Here is a 20,327-nt window from a genome sequence, read left to right on the forward strand (position 1 = left end):
TCCTGGATGTAATCAACCAGATTGATGAAACACAAAGCTTACCAGATTCATGTAAAACAGCAATAATTACAGTAATACTAAAGCAAGGGAAAGATCCACTCTCACCAGCATCATATAGACCAAAATCTTTACTAAACACAGATTATAAGATAATAGCTAAACTATTAGCAAACAGATTAGCAGAGCATGTACCGAAAATGGTAAATTTAGACCAAACTGGATTTATCAAAAAAAGACGCACAACAGACAATATTTGTAAATTTATTAACTTAATTCATGCAGTAGAAGGAAATAAAGCACCTACAGTAGCAGTTACTTTAGACGCAGAGAAGGCCTTTGACAGAGTAGAATGGAATTATTTGTTCAAAGTATTGCAAAAATTCAGTTTATCGGAGAAGTATATTAATTGGATTAAAGCATTATATAAGGGACCGTTAGCGAAAGTGACAGTAAATGGACATGTATCAAAGCAATTTAACTTAAGCAGGTCAACGAGGCAGGGATGCCCACTATCACCTTTATTGTTTGCATTAGCTATAGAACCACTAGCAGAATTGATAAAAATTTTATAATAATATAAAAGGAATAAAAATAAAAGACAAGAATATAAAATCAGTCTATTTGCGGATGATGTTATAGTGTACTTAACAGAACCAGAACTATCAATAAAAGAATTATATAAGAAATTGAAGGAATATGGAGAAGTGTCGGGTTACAAGATAAACGTAAATAAAAGTGAAGCAATGCCTATGAATAATGCGGATTTCTCAAAATTTAAGAAGGAATCTCCATTTAGATGGCAAATGCAGGCAATAAGATACCTAGGTGTACAAATAAACAAAAATCTCGGCCAATTATATAAACTCAATTATTATCCACTAATGAAAAAGTTACAGGACGATTTAGAGCAATGGAAAGATTTGCCACAACACTAATAGGAAGGATAAACTGTATTAAAATGAACATTTTTCCAAGGATATTATACTTATTTCAGGCATTGCCAATACAACTGACAGAAAAATTCTTCAAGGAGTTGAAGAAAATAATAAGGAAATTTTTATGGAGAGGGGGGAAACCGAGGACAGCATTAGATAAATTAACAGAATGGTATAAACAAGGAGGCTTACAACTGCCAAACTTTAAAAATTATTATAGAGCCGCACAATTAAGATACCTATCAGATTTTTATCAAACAAGGGAAAAACCAAACTGGACGAGATTAGAATTAGATAAAATAGGGGAAAAGATACCTGAACACATATTATATAAATGGGATGAAAAATTGGTACAACATAGAAGTTCTCCAGTATTACATCATCTCCTCAATATTTGGAAGAAGATTCATGTAGAAAGAAATAAAACAAATTATCAATTACCAAAACTAATATTGACGCAAAACAAGATACTCCCTTTTACAATAGATAACCTTTCCTTTAGAGAATGGGAAAAAAAAGGGATTAAAAGAATAGAAAATTGTTTTTCAGGAAATAGATTCTTATCCTTTGAACAAATGAAAGATAAGTACAAAATAACTCAAGATACAGCGCTGGCATATTACCAATTGAGATCCTACTTGAAGGATAAATTAGGAAGCAGTTTGAGTTTGCCAGAGGCAAGTAACCTTGAATATGTGATTACAGATACAATGATAATCAAAAGATTTATAACAAATATGTATATTAAACTGCAAGAAAAGGAGAATGAGGAAACAAATGGTAAAACTAAACAAAAATGGGAACAAGATTTAAATATAAAGATAAAAAAGGAAACATGGGAGAAATTATGTTCTGGAACGATGAGAAATACAATAAATACGAGGCTACATATGATACAATATAACTGGATACACAGACTATACATTACACCTCAAAAGTTAAATAAATGGGACCCAACAGTATCTGATAGATGTTTTCGATGTAAAAAAGAAATGGGAACAACAATTCATGCAATCTGGACATGTGAGAAAGTAGAAAAATTTTGGGAAGATCTCAATCAGATATTAAATAAAATAACAGAAAACAATATACCAAAGAATCCAGAGATCTTTCTCCTAAGTAACATAAAAAACAAAGAATTTGGAATTGATTTGGAGGATGCACAAAAAAGATTTGTTAAGATAGCTCTAGCCATAGCAAAAAAATGTATCATGTCAACCTGGAAATTGGAAGATAATTTGAAAATACAACAATGGTATATAGAAATGAATAAATGTATTCCATTAGAAAAAATAACATATAGTTTAAGAAATAATATTGAAATATTCGAACAAATATGGGAGCCATACATTAAATACAATAGCGAAAACCTACCGGGGACAATCATTACCTAAGTTGATGGAAGGAGAAGGAAAGAAAAGAATGGACTCAGTAGAATTTCTGGTGTATTTTTGTTGAGTGACAACATTGTCTGACTGGTTTAATGTATCCTAGATTGTATACCTTAAATGGATGGGGGGGGTGGGTTGGGAGGAGGGAGGGTGGGGGGGGGAGAAAATGTCACTGTATATGTGTGAAAAGGAAAAAGTGTGTATCATGGCTAATGTGATTTATGGTGTGAAAAATAAAAAATTTTAAAAAAAAAGAAGAACGTACAGTAGCTTTGGGAGAGTCCCAAATTAGGAAGATTTTGGGTAAATGTTTTTCAATCTTTATCAACCATTTCTAAGATCAAAATAGAACTGTGCCCTTTAATTGCCTTGTTTAGTTTTTCTCGTGAACTGGATCTACCTCTGTTTGCAACCCAGGAGAAAGTTTTAGCTTTTAGCATCTTAACATAACATAACAATTACAGCACGGAAACAGGCCATTAGGCCTTTCTAGTCTGCACCGAACCAAACACCCCTTTCTAGTCCCACCTCCCTGCACAATGCCCATAACCCTCCATCTTCTTCTCATCCATATACCTGTCCAACCTTTTCTTAAATAATACAATTGACTCCGCCGCCACTATTTCTCCTGGAAGCTCATTCCACACGTCTACCACTCTCTGAGTAAAGAAGTTCCCCCTCATGTTACCTCTAAACCTCTGCCCCTTAATTCTTAACTCATGTCCTCTTGTTTTAATCTTTCCTCCTCTTAACGGAAATAGTCTATCCACATCCACTCTGTCTATCCCTTTCATAATCTTAAATACTTCTATCAAATCCCCTCTCAACCTTCTACGCTCCAAAGAATAAAGACTAATCTGTCCAATCTCTCCCTATACTCTAGATGCTTAAACCCAGGTAACATTCTGGTAGACCTTCTCTGCACTCTCTCCACTCTGTTTATATCCTTCCTATAATTAGGCGACCAGAACTGCACACAGAACTCCAAATTAGGCCGCACCAACGTCTTATACAATCTCAACATCACCTCCCAACTCCTATATTCCATGCAATGATTGATAAAGGCCAGCATACTAAAAGCCTTCTTCACCACCCTATTCACGTGAGTTTCTACCTTCAGGGAACGATGTACCGTTACTCCTAAATCTTTCTGCTCTTCTGTATTCCTCAATGCTCTCCCATTTACCACGTATGTCCTGTTCTGATTCTTCTTACCAAAATGAAGCACCTCACACTTATCAGCATTAAATTCCATCTGCTATTTTTCAGCCCTCTTTTCTAAGCAGCCCAAATCCCTCTGCAATCCTTGAAAACCTTCTTCATTATCCACTATTCCACCTATCTTAGTATCGTCTGCATATTTACTAATCCAATTCACCACCCCATTATCCACTACCACTCTCTGGCCTCTCCCTTTCAGCCAATGTTCAATCCATTTGACTATCTCAAAATTTATACCTAAAGACTGCACCTTCCTAACTAACCTTCCATGTGGTACCTTATCGAAGGCCTTATAGACAACATCCACTGCGCTACCCTCATCCACATTCCTAGTCACCTCTTCAAAAAATTGATAGCCAGACAAGCAATTTTGATGAAATGGAAAGATGAATCTTCACCTACTCATACACAGGGGTTACATGATGTAATGTCCTATTTAAACTTGGAGAAACTTATATCCAACATTAAAGAGAGAAAGTTTCAAGTTGAAAGATGTGGGCATTTGCAGGTTCTCATTATGATCAGCAGATTGAAGTCATTTGGATGCTTTGGAGATTCTCTGTCTGGTTTCTGAAGGGCTCTGTTCAATCCACATTTTTACATTTTATATTATCTCCATGGTCACCTTGATCAGAGGGAGGGGGTCGATTCAATTTAGTTTTAGGGTTGTTTTGTTTTTGATTATCTCCTTGTATTCCCTTTTTTAGATTAATTGATTATTTACAGGTTTGATTATGGTTGTTCTGGGTCATCAAATTAGACAGGTAGGACTCGGTTTTGACCAATGTAACTCGATCAGTTTCTATCCAGAATTATTTTTAAGAAATAATGTTAAATCAACAACTACGTATGGATTTGAATTACACTTAATTACATGCAGTTTGTTGTGTGTTGGATCATTATGTTAGGCTCAATAAAAATATTTTGAAAAGCTAGGAAGTCCAGTTCAGTAGGGGTTTATTACGACTATCAAGACATGTGTATTACAGATTATATCTGTACTGTACCATCATACACCTGGCAGCGCAATCGCTTTGTATACAAAGACACGAAATACACGTGCTCCGTGCAGGAGGCTGTCACATTTGCTATATTCGGATATGTCCGATACGTCCCAATCTCCGATCAGGATTTCTGAACTCTATGATAACCTGATGGAACCACGAGCATATCTGTGGTCGGACATTATATGGTGCATGACTGTTCATCGTTTTGACCTGCTGAGTTTCTCCAGCATTGCGTTTTTATTTCAACCACGGTGTCCGCAGATTTTTGTGTTTTTAAAAATATTTTATTTACAATTTTAAATTTAATAATATAGCGATACAAACATTATATTCAGATTTTTGTGCATGACTTTTTATTATCCAGCCCATCTCCCTCCATACCCCTGCCATCCGAGTTGATTTTAAATGTCAAAATTGAGCCTGCATTCGCTAGCTCAGCTGGCAGCTCGCTCCCACTTTCCCAAAACCTCTCCCCTTTTCACCCTGAACCCATGTCCTCTGGTTTGCATCTCACCTACCCTCAGTTGAAAACTCCTGCTTGCATTTACTATCCGTCCAGTGTCCAATCACCTCAGCCCCTCTCCAATTCTCCACATCTCAGCCCCCACCTCTTCCTGCTGATATCTCTCCCACTCAATGAAGGCCCCCAACCCCAAATGTTGACTATCCACCTCTCTCCGCAGATACTGCCCGACCTGCTTCTTGCTTGTCTAGGGGTTCTGGTGGCTGGTGTTGTTTCTCCAACAGAGGTTTTTCCCTGACTGGGAAGAGGTTTCATGGACCTGTACCCATCAGCCATCTGCATTCACTGGTGGGAAACCACGGGGGATTGGCCACTGTGGAGTCTGCACTGAGGTGTTGCCCTCCCAGTGGCCAGTCACTACCTCATCTTCCTGGAGACCAGTCAACCCTAACATCCAAACCAACAACATTGGAGAGAATGGATGCACATGGGTGAGCCTGTCCTGGGGGAGGCAGGGGTGGGTAGGGGGTACGTGAGGGAGCTGGTCCCACAGAGGCAGTGGCAAAGTACAGAAGGCCTGAGTGGCCAGATTGAGTGTGGCATGAGCCATGTGGGCCTCTGCCTGACTGGGGTGAACAAGGGCAGTCCAATATGAAGGGGTACTGGACACCATCGATCCCGCGTAGAGAGAGAGAGAGAGAAGAGAGAGAGAGAGACTGGACTTACTTCCAGAAGAACTCACTGGCACTCTGATTGGTCTGGTTCACAGTCAGATTCTGGAAGGGGCAAGAGAGAGAATTGTGACCATCTTCACATCTCCAATGAGCCATTCTTCCCCCTTTCCCCAGTCACCCGACATGCAACACAGAACCGAGAACTCAAAACATGGAACATGGGTCAACACAGCTCAGGGACAGGCCCTTCTTATGGACTGACCATCAGATCAAGATGCAGGCACAGAAACAGGCCACTCAGCTCATCAAGTCTGCCATGAGCTGATCCATTTTCTCATTTAGCCCCAATGCCCGGCCCTCTCCCCATAACCTTTGATGTCCTGGTTAATAAAGAACTTATCAATTTCTTACTTAAGTGTACCCAACGACCCGGCCTCCACAATCCCCTGTGGCAACAAATTACACAGATTCACCATCCTCTGGCTGAAGAAATTCTCTGTTCTAAGTGGACGCCCTTTGATCCTGAAATTGTGCCCTCTTGTCCTGGACTCTCCTGCCGTCAGAAACAACCTTTCTACATCTACTCTATCCATCGCTTTCAACATTTAAAATGTGTCAATGAGATTCCCCCCCCCCCCCCCCCCCACCCCATTCTCCTCCTAAATCCCAATGAATACAGGGCAAGAACTGTCAAACATTCCTCAAACGATAACCCTTTCATTCTGGAATTTTCTGTGTTCCTCCTCTGAACCCTCTCCAATGTCAGGACGTCCGTTCTTAAATGGGGAGCCCAAAACTGTTCACAATCCTCCACATGAGGTCTCACAGGGCCTTATAAAGCCTCAATATCACATCACTGCTCTTAGATTCTATTCCTCTTGAAATGAACGCCAGCATCTCTGCTGCCCAATTCAAACATCCCATCTTTCTGCACTGTTCCGTGTCCCTCTGTTGTCTGCCTGTTTAAACTTTCCTCCCCCAGCAGCCTGCTCCAGGCACCCACCACCCTCTGTGTAAAACGTTGTCCAACATATCTATTTTAAACCGTGGGGCAGTACAGTTAGCATGACACCATCACAGCACCAGTGACCAGGGTTCGAATCCCGCGCTGTCTGTAAGGAGTTTGTACGTTCTCCCCGTGTCTGCGAGGGTTTTCCTTGGGTGGTTTTGTTTCACCCACCTTCCAAAACATACGAGATAGTTAGGTTAATTGGGGTATTTGGGCAGAATGGGCTCATGGGCCAGAAGGGCCTGTTACTGGACTCTACGTCCAATACTTTTTTTAAAACCCCCCCCCCCCCCCCCATTTCCTGCTCGTGTGTGACATCCTGGGAAAAGACCGACTGTCCACCTGTCAATGGATGCTCAGAATTTTACATCAGAGCTGCTACTGTCACCTTGCCCTGACACTCTGTGAACTCTGTGGATCGGAGGGGCTGTTTGTGGACCCCTCCACATGCACCACCATTGCTTGGGAAGGAGAGAGGGAGGGAGCTGCTCTCGAACATCAGTAATGGGGAAATGCAGGAATCCACAATGTATCATTAAAAGGGATGGAGACACAGGAAGGAGGCTGGGGCTCAAAACAATCCACTGGGGGAACTCAGCAGGCCAAGCAGCACTGAAGATGAGGAAGGTTCCGACCTGAAATGCCGACCATTCCCTCCTTCCCACGGACATGGCTCGAACTGCTGAGTTTTTCCAGCGTGGGGCTTGATCTTGTCATTACTGGGTTAATCTGTTGGATTAGGTTATGCATCTTCATTTCCTGCTGCATAAAGCTTGACCTGCTGAGTTCTTCCAGCATCGTGTTTTACCTCGACCACGGTTAACAAGTTTGGAGTGCAGGGATTGGGGGAATATCCTGACATGGATCGGGAATTGGTTATTGAAATGGAGGCGAAGAGTGTATAGTTCTAAAAGGTGGGGCAGCGTCTGTGCACCTCAATTCACCACACAGACCACAGTTTGGCTGATGGACCAAGTGTCTTATTTCCAGGTTTGTCGAGGTAGACAAGGCAAGAACAGAGAAGGAGGGTTGAGTTAACGGGAGAGGCTGGAAGCGGAGACCTTTCTCCCTGAAGCACAGGAGGCTGAGGGGTTCCTTATAAATCCATGAAAGCATCAATGAAGTGATTGGTCAGTCTATTTAGTAAAAACACAACGCTGTAGAAACTCAGCAGGTCCAACTGTGCACTTTACATAGCAAAGATAAAGTAACATCAACATTTCAGGCTTGAGCCCGTCTTCGAAGTTTGGAAAAATGTCGGCAGGCGTCCGAACAAAATGGTGGGGTGAGGGGCGGGGGGTGAGCACAGGCCCACAGGCAGGAGGGAATAGGTGGATAAAGGAGGGAGGGAATACCAGCAAACAGGGGGAGGGGGGAATGACTCTGCGAATGGAGAGGGAAGGGGTTGGAGAGCTGGCATTATCCAGATTATCCGGGTGGCTTTAACATCTTCTCCGGTTTCTGCTACACCACCCATCCCTTCCCCATCCCTCTCCATTCTCAGAGCTGTCCCCCCTCCTCCTGTTTGCTGGTGTGCCCTCCTTCCCTTGCTACCTCCTGCCCGTGAGCCTGTGCTCCTCTCCCTGTCCCTCCCCCCCAATTTTGTTCAGGTGCCTGTCGACATTTTGCTCATACGGTGATGAAGGGGCTCAAGCCCGAAACATTGGTTATGCATCTTCATTTCCTGCTGCATAAAGCTTGACCTGCTGAGTTCCTCCAGCATCATGTTTTACCTCCACCACGGTGTCTACAGACTTTCACGTTTTACTTTGCTCAGTCTATTCCCAGTGGAGGGGTGCACAAATCTCCTGTGAGGAGAAAGATTTACAGGGGAGCTGAGGGGGATGGGTGTGTGGAACGAGCTGCCAGAGGAAGCGGGAGAGGTGAGGACATTGCGAAAGACTTTTGGACAGATAGGGTATGGCTGAATGCAGGTACTGAGACTAACACAGGGAGAAAACCTGTCGCTACCGACTAGATCCCAGCGTGTGGTCACCCCCCACCCCCTTCCCCCTGCCAATCAGCTCTTCTGCAGAGCCATGAATCAGCCTGCCGGTCCAATCCCTCCCCCTAGCTGAAAGCCACCAGGCCAGACAACCTCTGCACTCTCTTTGACAGACCATGCTTCTCACATCCTCTGGAGCTTGCTCACATCCTGTCCTGCCCACCTCAAATGTCCCACAGATGAGTTGGGCAGAAAGGCCTGTCCTGCACTACAAGACTCTGTGACTTTCAGAACTTTGGGTGATCTGGACAAGGGGAGTTGAGGGAGAAGACTTGGAAGGGGGAATGTAATAAAGTGGGAGGAGGAGGGGAAGAGTAAAAGCTTAATGGGACCTGGTTGTCCACAGGTCACTGGCTCTATGGAGCAGGTTCTGGCCCAGACACCCTCAGCACCCCAGGTGTCCCATGATCTGACCTGGTGCCCTGTGATCTGACCCAAACACACCTCAGCACCCTTGGGTGGCCTGTCATCAGATCTTCCTGATACCTACGGACACCATGTGATTTGGCCTCACCAAACCCAGACAATCCTGCGTGCCCTATGATCTGACCCTTCCAAGATCCCGAGCACTCCTGGGTGCCCTGTGATTGGATCTTGACACCTCAAGCACCCTGCATGTCCTGATCTGACCCCAACATCCCTCGCACCCCTGGGTGCCATGTGATCTGACTCAGACATCCCCAGCATGCCTGGATGCTCTGTGATAGGATCTTCCTGACACCCTGAGTATGTGAAACCTGGCCAAGCACCTGGCATTATTGAAGATCACTGACTCACGGAGCTGTACAACACAGAAACAGGCCATTCAGCCCACCACACCATGCCATCCCCCACTCCAACCCATTTGTCTCCTGCCCATTCAAGTGCCTCCTTGAGCCGACAGTTCCAGACACCAACCATTCTCTGGGTAAAACAGTCAGATCCCCTTTAAATCTCATCCCTCTCTCACGGTGATGCCCCAACTACGGGTAAAGGGTGATCGCTACTGTCTTGGTCCCTGCCTCCCTCCAGTCACCCCCTCAGCTCTTCTGCAGAGCCATGAACAAGCCTGGGCAGCCCAATCCTCCCCCCAGCTGAAGGTCACCAGTCCAGGCATCTCTGCACTCCCTTCGGTTGACCGTGTTTCTCAGATGCTCTGGACCTTGTTCACATTCCGTCCTGCCCACCTCTAACGTCCCACTTCGAGGCCATCCCCCGATTCCTGGTGGGACCTTCTGGCCCTCCCCATACCTGGCACAGTTGGATGTTGGCTGGGGCTTCACAGGACCAAGGGAGGGGGTTCTGGAAGGAGCTTCCCAGGTAGTAGAATGTCCAGGCGATAATCACGTTGTAGTAAAGGGATACAAGAGAAGCAACCACGATCATTCCGATCCCGATCCCTGGGAATGTTGGAAGGAAGGGCATCAGACTCAGTCAGAGACATGACAAAAAAACTGCGGTGATGGTGGCGCTGTAGCTGAGGCAAGGGAAGCGCTGGTGTGGACCCTTGGAGAGCTAGGAGAGGAGACACATTGCAGCTCTGCTAGGTCCTACCGCCCAGTCTATTTAGTGACGGCTCTGTACAAGCTTTTAACGGCCTGCAGTTTTGTGCCTGAGATGTTGGCGCCTGTGATCACCAGGGGTTGCAGACTCTAGGGAAGCAGAAAACAGGGAGATCAACCTCCCCCGCCCCCACCCCCCTTTTAGAGAAGGAGAAGCAGAGGAGACGACTCACAGGATGATGTCCACAGTGGGCTCTGAGGCTGAAGAATACACAGGTGATGGGGCTGTTGCCAACTTGAGGTGAGGAACACACGCAGGCTGCGGGCATCTGTGGTCAAAGGTCTCGCGCTGGGCTGTGGTATGTTGGAGACCGACTGAAGGGGTACCAGATATTGGAACCAGGATGTGGGAGGGGCTCCTGATCGTGTTGGTGCAGATCTGGAGCTCGGGCTGCCAATGGTTTGGACTGGAATCTGTGTGGTTGCGAAAATGCTGGGGGTGAAGTCACGGACACCCGGTGACTCTGGGGGGAACGACTCTCTTTTGCTTCTCTTTCTTTGTAAGAGGCACCAGGCAATTTCTGCCGATGGCAAATCTCTGTCTGCCTCACAGAAGACCAAAGCAAATGTGTAATATTACACCTGTTTTATTACATGATAGTTAAGGAATCTTAGCCCAGGTCAGACCAAGGACGTGCAGTGGCGGTGGGGGCAGGTTTGTTTGTGGGGAGGGAGGGGATTGGTAGCGCGTGATTCGAGATTCCCCAGGGATGGCCAAGGGTTCTGTGTTATGAAAAGGCAGTGTCATGGCGATTGAACCAATCAAACCAGACAGGACAGACCAAGGTGCTGTGGATCGATTAATCCCAGAACAGTGCGGAGCTCCCACACACACCTCCAGCAGTACAGGAGAGAATCCTCCAAACCCCGACTCCACACAATGAGCATGACTGAGCTGTGGAAGTGATTGTGGACCGAAGGGCTGTCTAGTGTTGGTGGTGCAGCTACAACTGGAGCCAGGAGCGCTGGAACTGAGATGGACACTTGTATCATACAGAACCTTTCAGCAGAGGGCAGCACTTCCACACGGTGATCGGCCCTGCGCCTCCGTACTGTCCCAGGCTCAGTTCCATCAGGAAAAGAGGCAGTCCCGTCACCAACATCATGATGCAGTAGGGGATAAGGAACACGCCTAGAACACACACGGTATGGGGTCAGGTACACGCCTAGAACACACATGGTACGGGGATCGGGAACATGCCTAGAACACACACAGTACGGGATCTGGAACACATCTAGAACACACACAGTACGCGATCGGGAACACGCCTAGAACACACACGGTATGGGGTCAGGTACACGCCTAGAACACACATGGTACGGGGATCGGGAACATGCCTAGAACACAAATGGTACGGGATCGGGAACACACCTAGAACACACACAGTACGGGATCTGGAACACATCTAGAACACACACAGTACGCGATCGGGAACACGCCTAGAACACACACGGTATGGGGTCAGGTACACGCCTAGAACACACATGGTACGGGGATCGGGAACATGCCTAGAACACAAATGGTACGGGATCGGGAACACATCTAGAACACACACAGTACGCGATCGGGAACACGCCAAGAACACACACGGTACAGGGTCAGGTACATGCCTAGAACACACATGGTATGGGGGTCAGGAACACGCCTAGAACACACACGGTACAGGGTCAGGAACACGCCTAGAACACACACGGTACAGGGTCGGGAGCACACACGGAATGGGGTCAGGAGCGCACACGGTACGGGGTCAGGAGCGCACACGGTACGGGGTCAGGAGCGCACACGGTACGGGGTCAGGAGCGCACACGGTACGGGGTCAGGAGCGCACACGGTACGGGGTGGAGGACACATGGTACGGGGTGGGGGACACACACGGTATGGGGTGGGGGACACACACAGTACGGGGTGGGGGACACACACGGTATGGGGTGGGGGACACACACAGTACGGGGTGGGGGACACACACGGTACGGGGTGGGGACACACACAAGTCATTGTTGTGGAATATTACACCTTTTTCATACATGACAACAAAATAATCTTGAATCTTGAAGGAACAGGAACTCTACTGATGGATTTCACTGCGGAAGGATGGGAGGAGAATTCAGTAGAGCAGAGGTCAGCAGGGACTGGCTGGGTTGAATGGCATACCTCTCTGTGAAACCAGAGCAGTCTGATCAAACACTGTCAGGGATGGGGGTGGGGGGAGAGGTGGGGTGCTGGACACTGCCCTATGGCAGAATGATCACTTTCTGACAGCTACGGGGGGGGGGGGGGGTAGGTGGGGTGGGTGTGACCATGTTTCACAGTGAGGGAGAGGACCCAAAACCCTGGTCGTCAGCAATCTTCTCGGAGGGTGAAGTGAAGGGAGAAGTCTGAAAGACAGCGTTCAGAGAGAGGATGGGTCATGAACCAATGGCTCCTGTCTTGGCTCTGGTGAGCAGCTGCAGACAGGGACAGGAGTGAGGCTGGGGCTGGGGTCTGGATGTAGGTAGATCTGGGGTTGCTGGTGACAGGAATATGGATCAATTGGAGCTCAGAGCCGGGATCTGGAGTGTCTGCATATTTCCCGATCCCTATTAGTTTATTGGTTTCCCAGAAAATTTAAATTAAAATTTAAAATTAATTTTTAAATTTTATTTTAAATGTAGACATACAACATGGTAACAGGCCTTTCACCAACAATCCCCCCATATTTTTTGAACAGTAGGAGGAAACCCACACAGGCACAGGGAGAATGTACAAACTCCTTACAGACAGTGCAGGATTTGAAGTGGAATAAGTCCATCTACATTTACTCTGTCTACCCCCCTCAATTTTAAATACCTTGATCAAATCTCCTCTCATTCTTCTGCGCTCCAGGGAATAAAGCCCTATCCTGTTTAACCTTTCCCTGTAACTCAGTTCCTGAAGTTCGGGCAACATCCTAATAAATCTTCTCTGCATTTTTTCTATCTTATTGATATCTTTCCTATATCGGTGACCAAAACTGCTCACAATCCTCCAAATTTGACCTCACCAATGTCTTGTTCAACATTACCATAACATCCCAATACCATGTGTGTTCTAGGCGTGTACCTGACCCCAATACTCAATACTTTGATGAAGGCTAATGTGCCAAAAACTCTCTTTTCAACCCTGACCACCTGTGACACCACTTTCAAGGATTATGTATCTGTACAGGTATTCCCAGATCTTTCTGTTCTACCGAACTCCTCAGTGCCCGACCTTTCACTGTTTACGTCCTTTCTTGGTTTGTCCTTCAAAAATTCATCACCTCACACTTGTCTGCATTAAACTCTGCCATTTTTCAGCCCATTTTTTCATTTGGTCCAGATCCGTCTGCAAACTTTGAAAATCTTCTTCGCTGTCCATAATATCTCCGATCTTAGTGTCATCTGCAAATCTAGTTTAAACCCCCCCGGAGCAGCTCTAGCAAAACTTCCCACAAGGAAATTAGCCCCCCTCCACTTCAGATGTAATACACCTTGTTGGAACAGGTCCCACCTTCCCTGGAAGAACCCAATGATCCAGAAACCCGAAGCCCTCCTTCCTGCACCATCTCTTCAGCCACGTGTTCAGCTGCATTAACTTCCCATTTCTAACCTCACCAGCACGTTGCACGGGTACCAATCCTGAGATCACAGCCCTGGAGGTCCTGTCCGTCAACTTAGTGCCCAAATCTCCTCATCTTTCCTACCCACGTCATTGGTCCCTATATATGCCACAACATCTGGCTGCACACCCTCCCTCCTGAGAACACCGTGAACTCAATCTGAGATATCTCAGACCCTGGCACCAGGGAGGCAACGTACTATCTGGGATACTCGATCTCTTCCACAGAACCTCTTATCTATCCCCCTAACTATGGAATCCCCTATCACCACAGCTCACCTCTTCTCCTCCCTTCCTTTCTTAGCCAAAGGGCCAGATTCTGTGCCAGAGACCCGATTGCTGTGGCTTGTGCTTGGTATGTTGTTGCCCACAATCAGTATCCAAAATGGTATACTTGTTATTGAGGGGAACAGCCACAGGGGTGCCCTGCACTGGTACGGGTTCCATGACCTCACTGCTTGTTTTCCTTCCTTCCCACAACTCTGTGCCAGTTTCTTGAGTAAATACTGATTCAAAAAAACCCATTTAAGATCTCCCCCTTCTCTTTTGGCTCCGTACATAGCCAACCACTCAAATCTTCATAGGGACCAATTGTGTCCCTTACTATAATTTTGCTCTTAATATACCTGTAGAAACCCTAAGGATTTTCCTTCACATTATCTGCCAAAGCCACCTCATTTCTTTTACCCTTCCTGATTTCTTTCTTAAAATTTTTCTTCCATTTTTTATTCTCAAGAACCTCATTTGCTCCACATTGCCTCTACCTGTTATACACCTCTTTTTTCTTCTGAACCAGATCCCCAGTACCTCTCAAAAACCAAAGTTCCCTCTGCCTGCGAACCTCACCTTTAATCCTGACAGGAACTGACAAACTCTGTTCTCTCAAAATTTCCCCTTTGAAGTCCTTCTTCTTACTGAACACATCTTTGCCAGAAAACAACTGATCAATGACAAATTCCTAGAGTAAAAACACAAGTTGCTGGAGAAACTCAGCAGGTCAAATAGTGTCCTTTATATAGCGAAGATAAAAATACATAACCAACGTTTCAGGCTTGAGCCCTTCATCAAGGTATGAATAAAATGTTGGCAGATGTCAGAATAAAAAAGGTTGAGGCGGAGTCCCAAAGACAGGAGGTGTTAGGTGGAGAAGGGTGGGAGAGGACAGCAGCAATCAAGGGGATGGTTGGTTGAAGGGAGGGGGACAGGGGGCAGAACTGAGAAGGGGGAGGGGGGAAAGAGGAGAACAGGTTAGCAGAAACCGAAAAAGTCAATTTTAATGTCATCAGGCTGGGGAGGGCCCAGACGGAAAATCAGTGTTGCTCCTCCAACTTGGTGGGTTAGTACCCGAAGCAAATGTCTGCTGATATTTTCCACACCTTGATGAAGGGCTCAAGCCCGAAACATTGTTTCTGCATAAAGGATACTGTTTAACCTGCTGAGTTTCTCCAGCATTATGTTTTGACTTCAACGACAGTGTCTGCAGATTCTGTGTTTAAATAATGACAAATTCTTCCCACTCCTATTCCTGACAATTATAGGATCTGCCACAGTGTGTGGTGTGAGCTCAGATCTGGGCAGCTCCCGTGGTGTATGGAGGTGTACCTGTGAGGTTACGAGGTGCAGTGAGGGAGGGAGTGTTGAGCCGGAGAAGGAGGGTGAGGCAGAACATAAACACACCTCCTCCGTTGCGATAGCAGAGGTAGGGGAAGCGCCACACGTTGCCAAGGCCCATGCAATATCCAATGCAGCTCAGCAAGAATTCGTGTTTCCCACCCCAGCTCCCTCGGTCTGGAGTTGCCTCGGGCGCTGGAGATTCGAGAGCAGGTTGGCTCTGACGCAGGGTGTTGACTCTCTCCGAGGTTCCGGCGCTTAATGTTATGGAAGCCTGCATGTGGGGAGAAAATAGACAGAAGAAAATCAGTCACCAAGTAACATGGTTGGAAACTCATCTCAGAGCTTGGGCAGCACCCAGCCGCCAGATACCATGGGGGATGGTGGGGGGTAACACCAGTCAGCTCTGGAACAGCACCGAGGGTAGAGCGGATCCCCTTGGTGAGGCAGTCAGCAATCACCAGGGGAAGAGCTCGAAGCACCAGAGGGTCGTGCACACGGTGGCCAATCTAATCACTGGACTCTGGTTGTCAGGGTGATGGCACAACTCAGCGGTTCAGCAAGTTGTAGGGCTGAAGCCACTTTGTCCTGTCTTTGTAGAACTCATACAATAAAACCAGGGATGGGTGGGCAAGCTCACAGATGATACAAGGATTGGTGGAGTTGTGGACGGTGGAGAAGGTTATCAAAGAATATAGCAGGAATATGGAGCAGTTGCAGATATGGGGAGAGAAATGGCAGATGGAGTTTCATCCGGACAAGTGCGGGGGATTGAGGTAAAATGTAGAGGGAATGTATACAGTTAATGGTCGTGCTCTTAAAAGTACACAGAGGGATCCAGGTCCACGGATCATTGAAAGGTGAAGAAGGCGTGTGGTCTGCTGGGCTTCATTGGGTGGGGCATTGAGTGTAAAAGTGAGGAGGTCAGGTTCCAGCGATATAAACCGTGGTTAGGCTGCATGTGGAACACTGTGTAAAATTCCTGGGTGTCAACATCTCTGAAGATCTATCCTGGGTATTCCATGTCGATGCGATCATGAAGAAGGCTCACCAGTGGCCATACTCCGTGAGCAGTTTGGGATTTAGTATGTCACCAAAGACAGCTGCAAATTTCAACAGGTGTACCATGGAGAGCATTCTGACTGGTTGCATCGCTGTCTGGTGGGTAAGTGCCAATGCACAGGACAGGACAGGAAAAGGATATAGAGGGTTGTGAACTCAGCCAGCGCCATGATGGGCATCAGTCTTCACTTCATCGAGGACATCTACAAGAGGTGTCATAAAAAAGCAAACTCTCTCCTCAAGGACCCTCATAACCATGACCTCTTCACTCTGCTGCCGTCAGGAAGGAGCCTGAAGACAAACACCCAAAGGTATAAAAAACCCAGCTTCTTCCCTGACACCATCAGATTTCTGAATAGACAATAAACCAGACACTGCGTCACTTTCTCTTCATTTCCACTAATTTATTTATTTTAAAAACTATAATTTGGAGCAATTTTTGTACCTAAAATGCTGCCACAAAATAACCAATTTTGTTCCACATATTCATGACAAGAAATTCTGATTCTGAAAGTAATCCAAATTTGTCCAATTCCTCCTCATAATTCAAAACCTCCAAACCAGGCAACATCCTGGTAAACCTCTTTGTCCTCTTTCCAAAGCCAAGCATACCGTACACCTTCTTCACTACGCAATCTACTTGTGTGTCCACCTTGAACCTGTCCGTCATACATCTCCTACGCTTGGAATTGGAAACAACGTCTCCTCCTCACTGATGATCCACACAGGCACAACCCAAGGATACAGACTTAGCCCACTGCTCTACTCATTATACACCCATGGCTATGTGGCCAGACACAATTCCAATCTGCAAATTTGCCGATAATATCTCGGTTGTTGGCAGAATCACAAATGGCAATGAGGAAGTGTTCAGGAGGAAGATAAATCAGCTCATTGAGTGGTGTCACACCAACAACCTGGTGCTCAACATTAATAAAGCCAAGATGATGATTGTGAAGTTCAGGAGGAAGTCAGGAAAACATGACCCAGTCCTCATTGAGGACTCAGTAGTGGAGAGGGTCAAGAATTCAAGTTTATGGGTGTCAACATCTCTGAGGATCTGTCCTGAAGTCTCCATGTCATACAATCATGAAGAAGGTTCCCCAGCGGCAAACCTTTGTGAGCTGTTTGAGGAGATTCAGTATGTCATTGAAGACTCAAAAAGCTCTACAGGTGAACCATAGAGAGCATTCTAGCTTGTTATATCACTGTCTGGTCCAGAGGTGCTAATGCTAAAGACATTAAAAAAAACTCCAGAAGGTTGTTAATTCGGCCCGCGACATCACAGGCACCAGTCTTCACTCCATCGAGGACATCTACAAAAGTTGATGTTATAAGAAAGCATATTCTCAAGGACTCACAGCACCCAGGCCATGCCCTTTTCACTCTGCCTAAAGACAAGCACTCAATGGCACCAGGATAGCTTCTTCCCCGCTGCCATCAGATTCCTGAATTATCAGCAAACCAAAAATGCTGCCTCACTTTGACGTTTTGTGCATTATTTTTATTTACATTTGTAAGGTGGTTTATATGAATGTTTGTCCTGTGACGCTGCCACAAAACAATGAATTTCGTGTCTTGTTCATGACAATACATTCTGATTCTGGTTGGCCATTCCCACGTGGGCCCCCTGCCTCACCCCTGCCATCCTGTACTTTTACGCTGCCCCTGGACACTTTCCTCAGTGCTGATGAAGCGATTCTGTCTGAAATTATAATCCTTTTTCTCCCATGGATGCTACTCAACCTGTTGAGTTCCTCCAGCAGTGTGTTTGATAGCAGTAAAACAAAATTACTTTTGTACCAGCTGATCTCTCTCCGCCCCCCTGTACGGTGCCTTGGTGTTGCACTGTGTATGTTGCACAAATGTCTCACTGGACTGCTTGCAAAACAAGTTTATCCCTGCGAGTTGGGACATGTGAGAAGACACAGATACTCATTTTACATAAACGAATAAAGCTGGGTATTATCTGCCTTTTCAATGCTTCATCTAGTTATGTGAATGGATCGAAGGTGGATTGGGGGGGAGGGGGGTCTGAACTTACCCAGCTTTATTCCACTAAGAGGTGTTAAATGTGGAGCATATTGATGCGGGCCTAGTCTAAAAGGGGCTGGGTCAAAACAAGAAGGGAAGGTGACACCGTGATGTTGGGTCCAGAAAAGGTTCAAATGCAAAGGTGTACAGGTCGTAGAGCAGCAGGCTCTACTAGGCACATAGTGTGTGAATCAGATTCTGTGGGTGTGGACACAAGGGTTTTTAATCACAGGTAGCTTTTATTAATAGACAGCAATTTGAATAAGAGTGTGGGAAAATGTTAACGAGAATAAGCACACACAGTTTATAAAGGAGTGTAGGAAAATGTTAACGGGAATAAACACACACACAGTTTATAAAGGAGTGGGGGAAATTGTTAACGAGAATAAGCACACACAGTTTATAAAGGAGTGTAGGAAAATGTTAACGGGAATAAACACACACACAGTTTATAAAGCAGTGGGGGAAATTGTTAACGGGAATAAACACACACACAGTTTATAAAGGAGTGTAGGAAAATGTTAACGGTAAAGGAGTATGGGAAAATGTTAACGAGAATAAACACACACACAGTTTATAAAGGAGTGGGGGAAATTGTTAACGGGAATAAACACACACACAGTTTATAAAGGAGTGTAGGAAAATGTTAACGGTAAAGAAGTATGGGAAAATGTTAACGAGAATAAGCACACACAGTTTATAAAGCAGTGGGGGAAATTGTTAACGGGAATAAACACACACACAGTTTATAAAGGAGTATGGGAAAATGTTAACCAGGAATTAACACAGACAGTTTATAAAGGAGTGTGGGTAAATGTTAACAGAATAAACACACACAGTTTATAAAGGAGTGAACATCATTATATCTTTAAATGTAGCCGAATGCTTTGTTTATTCATTATTATGAAAATCTTAATATGAAGTTATGCAAAATGTTTATCTTCTTTATCCATGAATTAAAGATACATAAAACTGCATCTACAAAGTTTGGTTTATTGGATTAATAAGATAGTAATTCAGAATATCGTCCTCATGTTTCCTTGAAGATGACATGTTTTGAAATTAGGAAATACTAGAACCCAGAAAGTGTCATGAATATTTTGATTCAAAGAAAATTATAAATGTGAACATTGTTTGGAAGAAAGGCTCGTAAAATTTGTCTAAAGAATTTACAGCCAGATTTAAAGCAAAAGGCATCTACTTAACAATAGAATATTCCAGAAGCCTGTTAGAATACATCTGTGATTGCGCAGTTTTAAATTTGAACCAAGTCTAGGAAGTCACTTGTGTCTTTGGAAAGATAAGTTAGCAGAATCTGGCAGGAAGCCCAGATGAATGTGTTCTTAAGTTATAAACAACGAGATAAGCCAGCTTGTGTGAAGTAACACAGATTCAACCAAGCAGCAATCCTCTTAAAGGAACCAAGTAAGATACAAATTTGTTAACAGTTCCCAGGAACCAGGATAAGTCAGGCAAAGACAGACTGTAATGTGAAGAACCCAAGATGGATAAGAAGAAGTCTTGTGGGGCTAAAGACCTCGAGCAAACAACTGCTCTCAAAGAACTGTTTGGTTGTGAGTTGAGCCAGCAAGGTGGACCAACAACGCCTGGCAGGAGGTTAGAACCAGCTGCCATAGAAGAAGCGGCTTCAACTACCAAGCAAGAAGGCACAATCAAGGCACTGCAGGCCACATAAGCTAACTTAGTTAGTGGAAATGGAACAGATGAATGTACGTTGCAAAGCCCCACTAGTGCTGT

General features: G+C 45.3%; 1 protein-coding gene across 1 annotated transcript in view; it reads right to left on the bottom strand.

Annotated features, from left to right (window-relative positions):
• The window catches only part of slc6a7 (solute carrier family 6 member 7), a 29,064-nt gene extending 13,320 nt beyond the window's left edge, over nt 1-15,744 (bottom strand). Inside the window, exons 1-4 of the mRNA XM_069892514.1 lie at nt 15,540-15,744; nt 11,247-11,378; nt 9,936-10,084; nt 5,744-5,793 (exon numbers count right to left, since the gene is read on the bottom strand). Of these exons, the coding sequence (XP_069748615.1) occupies nt 5,744-5,793; nt 9,936-10,084; nt 11,247-11,378; nt 15,540-15,594 (386 nt within the window). The 5' untranslated portion in view covers nt 15,595-15,744. The remainder of the gene's footprint in view (nt 1-5,743; nt 5,794-9,935; nt 10,085-11,246; nt 11,379-15,539) is intronic.
• Between the last annotated feature and the right edge of the window lie 4,583 nt (nt 15,745-20,327).

This window comes from Narcine bancroftii, chromosome 7 (assembly GCF_036971445.1).
Source record: "Narcine bancroftii isolate sNarBan1 chromosome 7, sNarBan1.hap1, whole genome shotgun sequence".
NCBI classification, from domain to species: domain Eukaryota; kingdom Metazoa; phylum Chordata; class Chondrichthyes; order Torpediniformes; family Narcinidae; genus Narcine; species Narcine bancroftii.